The sequence below is a fragment of the Tripterygium wilfordii genome, chromosome 10 (assembly GCF_013401445.1).
Source record: "Tripterygium wilfordii isolate XIE 37 chromosome 10, ASM1340144v1, whole genome shotgun sequence".
Taxonomy (NCBI): Eukaryota; Viridiplantae; Streptophyta; class Magnoliopsida; order Celastrales; family Celastraceae; genus Tripterygium; species Tripterygium wilfordii.
The window spans coordinates 4,378,462-4,395,425 of NC_052241.1; the positions used below are offsets into that span (position 1 = coordinate 4,378,462).

Sequence of the window (16,964 nt, forward strand, 5' to 3'; positions counted from 1 at the left end):
CCCTACTCTGCCAATGAACTCCTCAAGTTGAACACTAGAAAACACATGCACATGGTTCACATAAAATACATTCACAACTTCTATCTCACAACTTCACATTTTTTTTTGTGGGAACTCCTTGATAGTGGCTTCGCCACTAAGGGGGTTGCCGCCCCCTAAAGGTTGCCCCAACCACAGCGGCACAGACAGCTATTGTCAGGTAGGGAAGAACATGGTGACCGAGTCACCATTGTTGACTCAGTATGTTTGGAGGGGAATGGCTTTGATGTGGGCTTGTGTTGATGTTAGGACCGTAAATGGCTTATGGACAATTTATATGAATTCGACCCATGTGTACGTAGTTGCAAAAAAAAAAAAAAATAAATTGTTCAAGTGGCCCATTATCCCGAGTTCATAGACATGAAACTAAATTTGTCTACTTTGACAAATTTAACAAGTTGACCGTGGTCCATCATCCCCAGTTTATTGACATGAAACTAACTGGTAATGACACTTTTATTCATAACTTATTCATCCATAAGTTTATAAAATCTAGGTGGCATGCCACCTAGACATGTCTACATGGAAAATTCAAAAACATTTAAAAAGTTTTTTTTCCCGTACGAGCCTTCTGACATATTTTAAATACCACAATGACGCTTCCTTCGTTTTATTTACCCAAATGACATTTGATGCTGTTTTGAATGGCGTCATCAATAACGACGTTGTTTTAAACAATGTCACTAAGTGTAAATGTTTTTTAAATTAGAAAACGTTGTTTAGAATGACGTTATCATAAATTTAGATAAAGACGTTGATGTTAACAGCTTCAATATAGACAAAAGAAGAATGACGCTGATAAAAACAACGTCATTAAGAGAAATATAAATGACGCCATTTATGAAAGTATCATTCAATTGAGAATTGAACAGCTCACGGCTGTTTCTAAGAACCAGGAAAAAAACCTGTATAAATAACTGGAACTAAACCAAAATCTGAGCAAGAGTCATATTTAATCAACAATATGGCATCATATAACATCACGTACCAAGTCTAGTTTCTAATTCATTACCAAACTACAGCTATGGAATACAATGAACACGGTTTATATGCTAGTCCTCCGTCTAGTACGTGGCGGCCAAGTGCTAGGGGTAGAGGATGGTGTCGGAGCTTCCTGCGTGAGCTGTGATTACTGTGTACATGGCCACGTCCGCACGCTCGACCTTGTGTACGTCTAGGTACTATTGGTGGTCTACCTACCCCATCATGGGTAGTAACATCAGCAAGACGATGTCCCTCGCCAAGCTCATCAAGAATATCACGACATGTTGTGAACTAGTTGTGGGCAACAGTGGTAGCAGCATCATTAACCACATCCCTCAGAAAAGCAGTAGCTCTCCTAGCCCCCGCCAATGCCAAAGTCACTTGCGTAACAAATATACAATAATTATTAATTTAGAACTATTGTAAATGTAGATAAATGAGAAAAGACTTACCACTCGTTGTAGTCTAGATCCATGTGGCTCGAATTCCAATATCGGTCGACTCGGTATTGTAGTAGCAGGTGTAATTGATCGACAGGTGATAGATGAATACCACTACATGTATGCATCGAGACTAGTATAAGGGAACCGCTTCTGCACTACTTTATTGATCCGATCATCCCATTGTACTACCCATTCAGCATTCTTGTCAACCCAATTAACATCCCCGTGACCCCTTCTGGTCATATCATGTAACTTATCACTAGTATCCACTGGATCAGGGATATGTTGAGATAGCCCGAATTGTCTCATCACACGGTCAAGGCAATAAAGCTCTACTATCTCGAAGCATATCAGGGGAATGACGGACCTCCAGACTCGAGCACGTTCAACACAAACCACTGGTGCAATAGTCAATCGCTCTAGTGTATAAGGCATCCACTCAACTTGTAATAAAATCATGTCATATTGAAAGGGCCTTTTTCAGAAATTGATTAATAACTTTCATCAGTATACCTGGTGATGTGCTTGATGATCTAACTCATCTCTTGCGAATAAGAGGACTTGCCAAGGATTATGTTTGTAACTCCGACGAGTGCTCCATCTAATAACATTATATTATGATTTGTTTTACATTAATTAACAAACTACAACGATGACTTGTGAAGGATTACAAACCAGTGAAATTACCTAACTCCAAGCGGTCGTAAAGGCTCCTCTGCTTAGGCAATATCAACCTCTCCTGGTGGTTGTAGTGGAGGCACCTCTGGTATGCACAAATGCAATCTCTTCCAAAACCATAACTGCATAAATTGACACATTTGTGCATGTAAAATACATAAAATCTAGATATATAACTGGATAAAAATGGTAAGTTTTTAGTTACCTGACGTAGCATCACATAATTACCCATCTATCTCATACCCTACTTACATCATCGACATAAATTCTGATAAAAGCAAGCCAACATGACATCGCCCCAACTAAAATCTCGCATTGCCTGTGGATCTTCTAATAAAGGAAGAAATATCAATGGAATGTTGTCTCCTGTTGTGCTGGTGAAGAGTATGCTACCAAACATGGCCATAATGTACACCTTAGCATAACACAGAAGAACCTCATTCGAGGCATCAACATGAGGTGGGTTTAGATGATCCAAATGCCTACATAACCATGTCAAAGGCAAAGATGTGCCAGTCCTCTCCTCACTATGAGCCATGCGACCAAGTAATCGTATCATCACCTCATCGCACTAGTGCTGCCCAGTCCAAATAACTGTTGGTCCATCGACTCCGAGCTTAATATGGCCAATCTGAGTAACATCATAGAAATCGACCTGAATAACAAAGGTTCTGACATGTGCAACTAAAGGCCATAGATGATGATGCCTAAATGTTATATACTCCCGTACATCCTACAACAACATATCATATATTAACAAAACATATTTATATAACATGTAAAAATTTATATAACGAAATAGACTAACCTGTCCACACAAAACACGCTTCGAGCGATGCTCAGCCTACATTGTAAGAACACTACCATCCACCAACGCCAAAACTATGCTCCTAGTACCTAGTGCTGCTGCACGACCACCGCGAGTACACACCATCTGTCAACTCCCAGAAGCTGCAAAATGGCAATGCATTTAGCCATTTAAAGTAAATATGGTAATCTAAATTATATTAGATTAGATGAAATAAAACAAAAATTTTACTTTTAACCAGCTGATTGATGGTGTTTCTTATTATGGCCACTTTGACCACATATGCTACAATTGTATCGAGAACCACCCTCTCTCATATCCATTTTATTGGTCAATCGTGTCGATTTCGGATGACCTTTTTTTGATCTTCTGAGGTTTGGATCGGGTATTATTCGTGGCCCATGATACTCAGGCCATTGTCTCTCATTTGGAATCGGATAGAAACTTGGTCCATATGTACTCTCATACGCAGTCAATGTAAAGTACGATTCCATCAAATAAGCATATCCAATTTTCATTGCAGAACATGTAGCAAAAACATGTGAACACGGACGATGATACAAGAACCACATGTTACATGTATAAGATTCATTATTTGGGCGAAGAAAAACTACATCGCTTTCTAAACCACCTTGATTATTCTCCGTTCTCCTCACCCTTGTTGTGATCTGAAATGTTGGCTCATCGTGGTTGAACATCCGAACATGCTATCTCTTCAAACTCTCAATCTCTCTACATATATCCACCAATATTTGTGGTGGCCATTCCTGACCTTTCGATAGTGACTTTGCCGCCTCAATCCTCTGATTGACAAAATACTTATTTGTACGATAGAATGTTAACTGGACTAGGGCAATAATAGGCAAAAATCTACCACCTTTCAATACACTATTGAAAATCTCTGACATGTTTGTTGTCATGTTTACATATTAATGCCCATCATCGTATGATAAAGCCCATTTCTCAACCTCGTCTTTTTGTAGATAATTCCATGCTTCTAATTGATAGGTTTTCATCCTCGACCTCCGCAAATCAAACTTCTACTTTGATGGTTTGTTTGCCATCATCCGAATTGTCTTTTTCAATTCAGTATCCTTGAACTTGTCCATAAAATTACTAACAAAGTGTCGTGAACAAAACCTGCAGTATGCAAGTGGCTCGGGCCATTGCTCTCGCATTGCCCTTTTAATGCTAGCATGGCGATCAGATAACACACAAATACCGTGGTGATCCGTCACATAGGTCCGAATATAATCGATAAACCATTCCCAATTATGATTATTTTCGTTATCCACAAGTGCATAACATAAGGGAAAAGGCCATTGCCTGCATCAAATGCAACGACAATCAATAATTTGCCTTTAAACTTCCCATACAGATGAGTTCCATCAATACTTATCAATGGTCTACAAAACTGAAAACCAACAATAGATAGAGCGAATGCCCAGAAAACACTTTCAAATATTGCCTTTCCCCCAATAACTTCCTTATGATGAAAATTTGCTACAAAACCAGGATTAGAAATTTGCATAGCATGCAAGAACCTAGGGAGAACATTGTAGGATTCTTCAAATGTGCCAAATAATTTTTCCATTACTTTTCATTTTGCATTCCAAGCCATCTAATATGATACTGAGTACAACAAGTGGGTGTTGGCATATGCTTGCATAGCTGCAATGTTTATCTTCAAATCAGCTTTAACCAATGAGAACACCGCTTCAAATAGATATTCCGAATTTAATTGTTTGTGGCCCTGTTGTAGTGAAACATTAGTGCATATATGTGGACTCTTCATAACTGTTATCTTAAAAACATTCAAGTTTTCTTTCAACATTGCCCGAAGATACCATTTGTGATTTGGCTCATTGACACATCTTAATATGACCACACATCTTTTAGATCGTTCCGTCTTGTACTGGTAATTATTTTGTATATGCCAAGTCTTAACCGCATGGAGTAACTCATTTTTATTTTCATAAACCTGATTGACTGCAATATCATCATACTGAACTGGACGATTGTAATCCCAATCATTACACCTTGCATCTCTGGAAGAACCAATATCTCCAAATTCAAGAATTGGATATGGCATATCAGATTGGTACACAGCATTTTCTTGAACCACATCCTGGAAATCGACGGATTGTTTACCTCGGAAATAGGTGTGTTCATATCATCATTGTCACTATCATCAAAATCCATATCATATTCATCTTGTTCCTCCGAATTGTTGTTCGCAATTGCTTGATTAAAAAGATTGTTGTCCTCTCCATAACACATCTCCAGAATTAATGTCATATTCACTGATGAATACGGTGGCTGATATAAACTACCAAAAGCATTTTCATCAAAAAATCCGAATGAAGAATGCTTATTCCATGGTGTCGTCATTATTACCTTCACCAAAACATAGCAGAATAAAAATATCAACTACGCTATCATCCCAAGAATCAACTCAAACCAGCCACAAATTGAAAACCTACGCCTTAACCAAATCCGGCGACCCAAAATAGTTGAAGACCGTGACCATTGAAAAATGAAAAAACCAACATAGCATACATAAAAAGCTAGTTTCACTAAATTGTATCCCTATCTCAAGAACATGTATTATTAGTGGATTATGTGCATCAACAAGCAGTTCTCTGCTAAGAAATATGGCATTTTGAACAAATCCCACAAATGGCATTAATTATTAAGCATACCTAATTGAAACACTAATATAGAAAACACCAAATCAATCAAAAGGAAAATAGCTTATATTTACCTTATTGTGGTGGAATTATCATGGAGTGTGGAGAGAGAGTGTCACGCCCCTCTCTCCTAAGGTATACCGAAGTGTACCTATATCCATAAGAACGTGACCGGCAGGGGACCCCATCCCCTGAACCAACCCTTAATCCAATATGTAAATTATATAAAATGGTAACAACTCCTGAAACATAATGTGGAAATAGTCTCTCCAAAATGCCACCTATATACACCCACCCAAAACAATAGAAGTATCGACACAACAGTGAAAATAAGAAAACATATCTACCCGATATCAGACTGAGTAAATAAGTAACACATATACAAATACAATACTCAAAATCCTCAAAACTCGCTAAAGAAACAGCTCGAGGCTACACACCAGCTCATGCGTCCCACCGCTGACCATCGTTACCTAAATCCAACTCACTTGAAAGGGAAACAAGAAGATGGGTAAGCCAAGAAGCTCAGTAGGGCTTAGAAAGGGAACATCGATATTCAGAAATAAGAAATCCAGGAATATGATGCATGATATGAGGTACAATAAATATATAACTATCAATAATCCAACCAAGTAACATGACAGCCGATTAGGCTATACAGCACCATAACCACAAACACCAGTCTCTGATAATCCGTAATCCATAATCCACCCCTGGACCCACCCTAATCCCCGTAGGGTGTCTGCCAGTTTTGGTCCACACCGAAACTGGATGAGGATCGGATATCCCGATAGCATAGCCTACACCAGAGAGCATCCCCTGTGATGCACCTCACCTCATTTCAGACGGTCTATAGGTACGTACCCAGTTTATTGTATAATCCATCATAAATCCATATCCAATAGATTGGCTCGTATATGGGCCCCACAATGTACATCAACCACCTCCAATCACCCCACTCCCAAAAACATACTAACAATGATAATCAATAGAGAATACGTATAAATCAAACAAACAAGTCGTATTTCCACCCCCGGAAACCGACAGAACCATAAAATAATAAGAGTCTGTGAAACTGGAACTCTAGAATCATACGCGAGAGACATAGAAAACCCCTACCTGGAAATCGGAATGCAAATACCACGCACGCGTCCCCGTCAAACCCCTGACTCCGAAAGTCAACCAGCTCCGAATCTCAACCGGGATCACCGTCTACATTGAAAAACATGATATACGAAAATACAGTTAAAATACGGTCGGTCAACGGTGAAAGTCAACGGTCAACGGTCAAACCGGGTCAAAATCGGGTGAAATGGGTCAAAACCGGGTTAAACCGATCAACACACCAGTCAACCGAGTCAACTCGGCCTAAACCCACTCAACACCACCGCCGGCGATCTAACCACCCAAACTTGCCAAATCTTATATCAAATTGAAGAGCTCGATGAAATGAACTCATAAGTACCTGAATCAAGCCAAACCGTCGTCGGAATCGGCCGGATCAACCAAAGAAAGTTCACGGTGGCCGGAACTTCAATCTCAAATTTCTCCCAAACCGGAGCTCCGTTCGACGTGATTCAAGTTGGGTTACACTCGTCTCGTCAATATGCTTCTTTTGGTACCAACCACGACCACGACCGTCGCTGAAATCAAGAAATCACCGTTAAACCCCTTTTAGAGAGAGACAGAGGGGAGAGAGAGAAAATCGTGAAATAAGAGGGTATTTTTACGATATTTTTTTATTTTTTTATTATTTTAATTTTTCTTTTATACAATCTTTCACTTACAAAAACACCCCCGAAAACCGACAGAACCATAAAATAATAAGAGTCTGTGAAACTAGAACTCTAGAATCACACGCGAGAGACATAGAAAACCCCTACCTGGAAATCGAAATGCAAATACCACGCACGCGTCCCCGTCAAACCCCTGACTCCGAAAGTCAACCAGCTCCGAATCTCAACCGGGATCACCGTCTACATTGAAAAACATGATATACGAAAATACAGTTAAAATACGGTCGGTCAACGGTGAAAGTCAACGGTCAACGGTCAAACCGGGTCAAAATCGGGTGAAATGGGTCAAAACCGGGTTAAACCGATCAACACACCAGTCAACCGAGTCAACTCGGCCTAAACCCACTCAACACCACCGCCGGCGATCTGACCACCCAAACTTGCCAAATCTTATATCAAATTGAAGAGCTCGATGAAATGAACTAATAAGTACCTGAATCAAGCCAAACCGTCGTCGGAATCGGCCGGATCGACCAAAGAAAGTTCACGGTGGCCGGAACTTCAATCTCAAATTTCTCCCAAACCGGAGCTCCGTTCGACGTGATTCAAGTTGGGTTACACTCGTCTCGTCAATATGCTTCTTTTGGTACCAACCACGACCACGACCGTCGCTGAAATCAAGAAATCGCCGTTAAACCCCTTTTAGAGAGAGAAAGACGAGAGAAAGAAAATCGTGAAATAAGAGGGTATATTTACAATATTTTTTTATTTTTTTTAATTTTTCTTTTATACAATCTTTCACTTACAAAAACACCCACCTTTCAAAAACACCCCTAACTAAATTGTTCCTATTAACTTCAAAAATTCATAACAAATCCAATTTAAATCTGATTTGAGTAATTCTTGCGCCAATAATTTTCTTTTTAAATCCCCCATTTATTAAAAATATTTTCATAGTTTTATCTTGATTTAATTTTTATTCTCCCCAAATTCCGATTCACGATTATCGAGGTTCACTCCACCTCGATCAATGTGTCAAGATACTATGAACATTGTATAATTGGGTCAGGACATTACAGAGAGAGGCTCGGTGGGTGGAGGATGAATGCATGGTGACTTTTCAGAGAAACTCTAGTGGAGCATGAACGCACGGTGACTTGCGGTGGAGTCGCTGGAATCACACTGGTTGAGGAGGGGGAGCGACGTATGTCTGGGGCAGAAAGAGATTGTTCTGATTTAGGGATTTTATTTTCCTTACGAGAATGACTCTGCCCCTTTGAGACCCATTTCTTATTCTTCAACAGATGACGCTGTTCCTAACAGCGCCATCCTATGATCTCAAACAACGCTGTTTCAAAAAGCGTCATTATATGAAATAACGTTGTTTTCAACGGCGTCAATAGTATAAAAACTTTGTTTTTCGTGATGAAATTTTTAGTAACATCGGCATTAAGGTACAATTTTTTAAAACCGTATGACGTTGTTCCAAACAGCGTCATTAGTGTTCAAAAATATTGATGACGCCATTCAAAACAGCGTCAAATGTCATTTGGGTAAATAAAACGAAGGGAGTTCATTGTGGTATTTAAAATATGTTAGAAGGCCCATACGAAAAAAAAACTCAAATTTAAAGCCAAGCTTTACACATTTCTAGGCATTCACGAGACAAACACAAAAGCAAAAGACAAAAGTAAATATAAAAGTAAGCTCAAGGTCAAATCAAAAACAAAATCATTCTCTCTATATTCTTCCTCCAAAAATGTTAAGGGTGTGTTTGGAAATATTTTTGCTTTTTTGTTTCCTAAAACTTATTTTAAGTTTATATTTTGAAAACAAATCATAAATTTATATATATAAAACGGAGAATAAAAAATCTTTCCCCGTGAATTTCGGAAAAGAATGAAAAAGTAAGAGAATATGCTCACCGTGAAATACGGAGTACAATAATATCATACCATCATAGGAAACTATCGCACGTTAAAAAAAAATTGATTAAAAGTAAGGCGACTTTTGGGCCTTTGGCTTCTTCACATTATCTTCTCCAGTAAGACTTCGCTTTCTCATAGGTTTCACAATAACTCCTCATTGGTTAGATTCATGTATATGATTTAAAGCGACTTCTGGCTTCTTCACGTTATCTTCTCCAATAAGATTTCGCTTTCTTATAGGTTTCACAATAACTCCTCTTTGGTTCAGATTCATGGATATGATTTGTATTATTTCCAGATTCATATTCATGTATCGTGTGTGATCAGTTGAGTTTCCCTCCTTGCTCTGATATAATTTCATCTTGCCCAAAATAGTTTCTACATTTTCGCTTAAATTATATCGCTTCCTCTCTCGCTCAGGTGCGATTTGAACTCACGGAAGAATGTTCATAATTTCACGGAAGAATGTTCAGAATTTCGGTTGTTGACGATCTTTGGTTCCCCATTCTTTCCTTTGATTAGGAGTTTCATTCCAAGTAAGGGATTTAGCTTTTATCTAGGATCTTCCTTTTGACACCAACGATTTCTGTTTCTGAAATCGTTTAAATTAATATAGATTTTTTTCTTCCACTTTCTTTTTTGTAACAAAAGTTTTGTTCCAAGATAGAGATTGATCTGTTCCCTACGATCTCCATTTGGAACTTTCAATTTGTGAGTTACGAACTGTTTTAAAGCTAATTTTATTGTGAGCTTTTTCCCCTAAGGGTTACTTTAGAGCTTTGGGGATCTGCGGTGCTTTTGTTCTGACCATCTTTCCGAACTCTTTTGCTCGCCTCATTGTGCACTCCTGTTCACAGCCGGAGTTCAATGGGTGACTTTGATGGCTGAATAGTAAGAAGGTTGGTTTGTGGTCGAAGAGAGTATTGTCTTTGGCAGTTGGATAAGTCATAAATCGTATCAACTTATTTCAAATTTTTGCTATGTTCCAGTAATTTATCTTTTATATCTGATCAATGTTCTCTTCTTTTTTTTTCAATTGAGAGGTTACTAAATCGTATAAACTGATTTCAAATTTTTGCTATGTGCCAGTAATTTATCTTTTATATCTGATCAATGTTCTTTGAGAAATTTGGTTTTTTTTTAAAAAAAGGAGATGATATATATTTGAAAATTTTGATAGTTATATGACTTTATACTGTGTCTTTTGGTGGATTGGCTCATATTACTGAACTCTACTACAAAACAACTTAGAAGATATGTTGCTGGAAGATTAGCTCAACTTGAAGGGCTCTTCCATGCTTAAATGACTGCTTAGTAGTTGTAGTAGAGATCAGGGGGCTGCATTGCTAGGGTGATGACCAACTTTCCCTTTTGCAGGACGAAAATAATTGGATGGATTCCCATTTTCTGGCTTTTTTCAGGATTTGAATCGTCATATTCTTTGCTCGACAAATTTGCTCTTATGGCCCTCTAGGTGAAAGCAAAAAAAAAACTTGAATTTAATATTGGAGCTTACTTTCCAAAGTTTCCAAAGAAGAAAAAATATTAAGCACATGCCTTCACATTTTTTCCAACGTTTTCATTTGTTCTGAATTGCAGGAACTTGAGAATTGAAAATTTCTCCTTCGATTGGCCTCATGTGTATGAGGTTAGAATTCCTCTGTCACTAATACCGAGTTTGAACACCCTTCCGAGTGCTTCACTAAAGCTAATTTGAAAAAAAAAATCCATGTCCTTATTTTTTCCTAAAAGTTATGAATTTTGGATGTAAGATTACAATATACAATTTCCCTTTGATATCCTTTCATCGGATGCCAGTTCTTACGTTTGGGTTATTTCTTTGCACCCATTGTTTTCCAGGTCACATTTTATGTTATATTCCTCTTGAGACTTGATTGGTATTTCCATCTACAACCAAGGCCACATTTTATGTTAAATTCCTCTTGAGACTTGATTTCTATTTCTATCTACAATTAATGTTCTGTTGAAAGGAGTTTTTTGTTGTAAAAGACTGTATAATATTCTCAGTGATTGATCCAAATTAAGCCTTTGGCAATTTTTTTGCTAGAAATACATCAGCAATTATTGATTGTAATCACCAAGAAATTCCAAGTTTTTTTTATAGTTTCAGGAAGTTTTAGTTCTTATAAAATCAGAATTGAGCATCAAGTGTTGTAGGCTTTGTATATATCAGTCATGACTCGTGAGTAACTTGAACATTAATTGCTTTGTTATGAATTAAATTTCACTTACTTTTGTTCTAAATCACTATTATCTTACTAATTGGGGTTCATTTCTAGGTGTTCAGGTGAAAATTTATCGAAAATCCTATTCTACTCAAATTAATTGCATGGGATGATAAAAAGGACATGCAAAAAGAAGCTCGAGCTGAAGATGGAGCATTTCTGAAGCAAAGCACCTTGACAATACCATAGTAGTTAGCTACTCCTTTCACATGTAGCTCAAGTAAAGTTGTTACAGTTACGGCTTCGTAAATAGTTTTGTATTTTTTCGAGGCTTCAAATTATTTGTTTTGATGACTATCCTTCAAACCATGCGTTTGTTATTTTTCAAGGTTGATGAGGGCTCCAATGCTTCAATAAGGTCGATGAACTGTTCTGTTATAATGTGCCCTTCAGTGTTCCAGAGCATTTGAGCATGTAACGCCTACTGTTAATAAGCTTGCAAAAAAAGAAAATATGCAGTTGAATGTTAATTCTGCCACAGAGAACAAAAATATCAAACAAGATGAGTAATCATCCTTTGAAGGTATAGTTTTGATTCTCTTGGATGTTGGAAATCTCCATTTTAGTATGATAAGAAAAATAATTGGTTTTTTTAGGAAGAAAGACGCCATGTAGGGAAATTTGGTTTCTCATACAAAGCATATGTACTCAAATAGTCAAATATCGACTTTACTTTCTCATGTGATGTAAGTTCCAGTTTCATCTTAATGCCACATTTATCTATGGAACACAAAATTGCTTATCCAAGATTTTCAAAATACACCCTCCGTTGTTGCATAAAGATGTTCTTGAGAGGTACTTTAAATGTTCGTGATGGTTTTATTTACCAGGAGTTCATTTCCTGTACTGTAGTTATTTGTTTGTTATCTCACAGTTATGCCCATTTCTACAACTCAAGCTCCATCATCATACATTTTTAATTCCCAAACTAAATACATGCCGCGCGAAACGCGGGTGTGCAACTAGTTTGAGAAATAAAACTGAAAACAACATTCATTTGGCGGAGGATTTTGCAAGGAGAAAGAGGAAAGAGGAAAGAAGAAAGAATTTTATAAAACATCAAATACTAGTATTGATTTTTTGGTTTTTTAAAACTAAAAATGATTTTTAGTTTTACAAAATAATTTCGAAAAACACCCAACCAAAACGAATTTTCAAACCCATTTTAATTTTCAAAAACGAAAACTATTTTGAGAACTGTAACCAAACACGCTCTAAATGTCCTAATTTTTTTTAACCCAAGTTCTCTTAAGTCTAGGTGGCATTGCCACATAATTATGATGACATGGAATAAATGCTGACATGACCTATTTTTTGAAAATAAAATTTCCCTCATCTCTTTCCCTTTTCTCTTTTGTTTAAAATTTAAAAATTAAGCACTCCCTCTTTTATCTCCCACTTCTCTTTTTCCCCCACTTTGATGATTTCATCATCTCTCATTAACCACAAATAAACAAGTAAATCATTTTGATGCACGAATTACATTGAAAGTGAATGGTAAACATAATTTTTTTGCCGAAAAAGAATGCAATTTCATTGTTTTTTTCCATACAAACATGCAATTGCATTATTTTTTTGCATACAGACATGCAATTGCATTGTTTTCAAAATAATGTAGTTTTCATAATAAACAAACATATGCTGCAAAAAAAATAGTCCAAAAACCAGTTAAGAATGACAATGTAGATACATTGTTTCAAAAACATATCCATTGTTGCTGGAGGTGGTTGAAAATGTTATTGGAGGTGGCTGGATGTCCAGATCAACAAATTACATTGTTTCTAAAACAATGCAATTGGCTCGAGTCGTCAGAATCCGATAGCTATCAGGCTGGAAAATGGATGGGTAAGGTGCGTCTCGACGCTTGGAGTCCAAATATGAGCTTGGTTGCTAGAGACATCGATGGAGTTGGCTGGATCAATGCAATTTGTGTCATGATGACCTCCTCCTTTGGGTGCTTTTTCCCGACAAAACGAGCGGCGATGGGTGATGTGGTGGGTTGAAAAATGATGGTGGTGGTCAAGCGTTTTCGTTCGGTGGGTCGACGGCTTCGATTGGTGGCCAGAAGGTGATGCTACCGTGATTGTGGTTGTCTCATAAGTGGGAGGGAGGAAAGGAGAGTGAAACAGAGAGAGGGGAGAGAGAGAGAGAGAGAAATAGAGAGAGGATAAGTGTTTATATAGAGACAAATTGCTGAGGTGGAATCCTATGTGGAATGCCACTTAGGATTGGGATGGGTTGGGACAAAAAATCTTGGGTCATTTAGCACTATCGTTCCTATTCTCATATCTCTCTCCCCTTCATCTCATCATTTTCTCTTTGTATTCCTCCTCTCATCTCTCTCTCTCTCTCTATCTCATCTCACCATTCTCTCTCCACGCCTTCACATGCGACTTCTCTTGCTCCTTCTCTTTCTGAACGACTTGTGACTTGAATATCTTGTTGCTTCATAACTAGTTGCTAATGTAATATAAATAACAAGTTAGACCTATTTAAATTTAATAGGTGATTATTAAATTTGTTATTAAACATATAACAGTGTCTTATTAAACTTGGATGGTTCTTATTACATTGTCAATATAATTAGTTACACTGTAAATATAATAAGTCACTGTAGCCAAACGAGATTGCAATAAAACTTAGCAGTAGCCAATTACACTATCTATGAAGCAGTGTAATTAATTACACTTTCAATGTAATAAGCTATTGTAACCAAACGAGATTGCAATAAAACTTAGTAGTGGTTAATTACATTGTTTTATGAAGCAATGTAATTAATTACGCTGTCAATGTAATAAGCTACTGTCTCCATAAAAGACGTGTATAATTTAATGGCAGTTTAATTAGTAACTGTTTATAGACGATATAGTGTCTTAATACACAGTCAGAATTTCAGTGATATCTTTGGTAGGAGAAAAGGTGGGTTAGATATTCCTTGTCGAGATGAGTCCATTGGTGGTGTCAGTTTCCTCCAAATGTGATCAAATTGTCTGGATCGGTCGATTTTCCTCGTAATGGCCACGAACTTCCTAGCATGATTTTGACAACTATGGTGGACGAAACTCAGGATTTGTTGGGTTTTGTTCCTCATCTCTTTGTGATTATTTTGGTACCAGCAACATCATGAACAGTGGTCAAACGGTAAATACGCCATTTGTGTATTGGTGAGCTCGGGGTAAAAGAGAGATGAGAGAAAAAAGGAATGAAGAGAGAGAATAATGGAGAAAGAAAAATAAAAAGGTATGAAATTTTTGAGTAGAGAGAAAACAAATGAATTGAGGAGAGAGAAGTGAGAAAACCTATGTCATGTTTTTTTTTAAAAAAAATCTAGGTGGCATGTTGAGTTTGCATGCCACCTAGATTATGAAAAATTATGGATGGTAAAATTATAGACACATCTCATTTTCGAAAACTAAATTGGTCTACTTTGACAAATTTTAACAAGTTGTCCAAATGTGATTATTGGCCCAATGGGTTTAGTGAGCCCATTTTGGGATTAGGCCGATTATTGGCCATTTTTTTATCCATTTAAAACAATTGAATTCAATAGGACATTTTGACCAATTGTTTAACATGGTAAATAAGTGGGCCTATGGCCCAGTGGGTCAGTACATACCGAATAAATAATTAAAATATTGAGAAAATTACTTTGGATAGTCTAGTAATTTATTTTAGACGTTTTATTAACCCGCTATAGGCTAATATATCTTTAGGTTAGACACAGTAGATGCTTAGCTTTGTTTGTACTGCTATCGATGTAGGGGTTATGATCTTTTTGTCTTCTAACCTTTCATTTTATTATAAATTATAAGATATTACTCCCCTTGTTATATGTTCACTCGTTGAATTCCTTAATGTTATTTACATTGGGAATTATTAGCATTTTGTTGTCTCTAATTGGATTCGTTTGGAGTTTCGTTTGTTTTGTTGCTTGTTTTGCTCCTATCATGGCATGTAGGGGTTTTTCACTTATTGACCTCTAGTGCCCGATACTTTGTTGGCCTCTAGTGCCCGATACTTTGTGTTTTGAAGATTCTTTGATATATTTACTTGCATGTTAAATACATGTTTCTTTGAATCGTTCTTTGTTGCCCATTCATTGATTCGCAGTTATTCGAGCTTGATTATATTCCTTTCGACATGTGGTTAGGCATGCACTATTGGATATGGGGGTAAAAATGTTTGACATGATTAGGACTCTTCGTAGAGTTTTGCTTTTTATTCTTTAGAAAATAAATATTTTCTAAACTAATTTTGGAATTTGTTTCGGGTGTATGGAAAACTTATTGAAATACATGCATCATTGACAGTGTGTTTGGATTGATTGGATTGTGGATGTGTGGAGTTGGGATGGCCTTGTTGTTGTTGTTGATGTCTGGCTTTGGTTTTGTGCGGTGGTTATGATTCGCGACACACCACCATGAGATGTCATCATTGACGCGTTCTGTTGATTGGATATGGATGATTTGTGGCACTATGAGCATTGGGAGGAGACGCGTGATTGCATATGTATTTGCATGGTTATATATATGCATATTGGATGGTGATCGTGGCATAATTCATTTTTATATTGTCTCTTCTTTGTGTCACTTTGAGTTGTTTGTCATATCCATAGGTTTGTTCTACTTTCTTTCATATATTGTATGTGACTATTTTGTGGTTGGTTCACTCAGGTATCCGTTTCATGGATAATCAGGTTCTTATCGGGTATAAACCACTATTGGGCTATTTAGCTCAACCCCTATTTTGACTCCTTTTCAGGTGTGCATGCAGATGACGGTTGGCCTCCTAAGGCATGAGTGGTTTCCCCATGGATACGGTTGCGGGTTTATGGGTAGAGTAGGATTTGCTTATTTGAACTTTCACATACTTTTATCCTATTTATTATATTTAAGGATATGTTGGGATTTATTTTAAATTAAAATAAATACTTTGGACAATTTGTATGAAATATTCTGGTTGTGATGCACAAAGAAATTTTTGTTTTTAGATGTGCAAAACTACGAAGGGATGAATACTTTTTGAATGCAAAGTAGGATAACACGTGCCCCAAATGTGAGACACTTGAGTCGGTGTAAGCTGAGAAAGCTTTCTATGAACATGAAAGTAAATGAAACAGCAGAACGGATGTCCAATATATTAGCATTAAGTACTTTATGTACAAAGTTGTAGAAAACTTGTCTCCAACCCATTAAGTATTGGTAATGATGATTGATTGATAACTTCAACCCAACTTTGCTTGTTCTTGTTATTTATGAAAATGTTATTTATCCCAAAGAATCTCATATCTAGGTGACGCTAAGCTGGCGTGATTACTCATCATGCCAGCATGGATAAAGATAAAATAAATGAAGACTTCTTATTACATAGAGTTTCATTTTTCGCTCTTCCAAATAAAGTTCCCACTTCTCT

General features: G+C 37.1%; 1 protein-coding gene and 1 long non-coding RNA gene across 3 annotated transcripts; one reads left to right on the forward strand and one right to left on the reverse strand.

Moving 5' to 3' along the window:
* Positions 1–3,081: 3,081 nt before the first annotated feature.
* LOC120007272 lies at positions 3,082–3,650 on the reverse strand. The gene is made up of 2 exons (XM_038857474.1): positions 3,191–3,650; positions 3,082–3,095 (listed from the first exon to the last, which is right to left on the reverse strand). The coding sequence occupies exons 1-2, from the start codon at positions 3,648–3,650 to the stop codon at positions 3,082–3,084; spliced, it is 474 nt and encodes a 157-aa protein (XP_038713402.1).
* Positions 3,651–9,405: 5,755 nt separating this feature from the next.
* LOC120007949 lies at positions 9,406–12,076 on the forward strand. Of its 2 annotated transcripts, XR_005470274.1 has the most exons (6): positions 9,406–9,632; positions 9,727–9,842; positions 10,071–10,205; positions 10,684–10,780; positions 10,906–10,954; positions 11,607–12,076. It is a non-coding gene; the product is annotated as an uncharacterized LOC120007949 (long non-coding RNA). The 2 variants fall into 2 exon arrangements; XR_005470273.1 differs by having other exon boundaries at positions 9,406–9,842.
* The last annotated feature ends 4,888 nt before the right edge of the window (positions 12,077–16,964 follow it).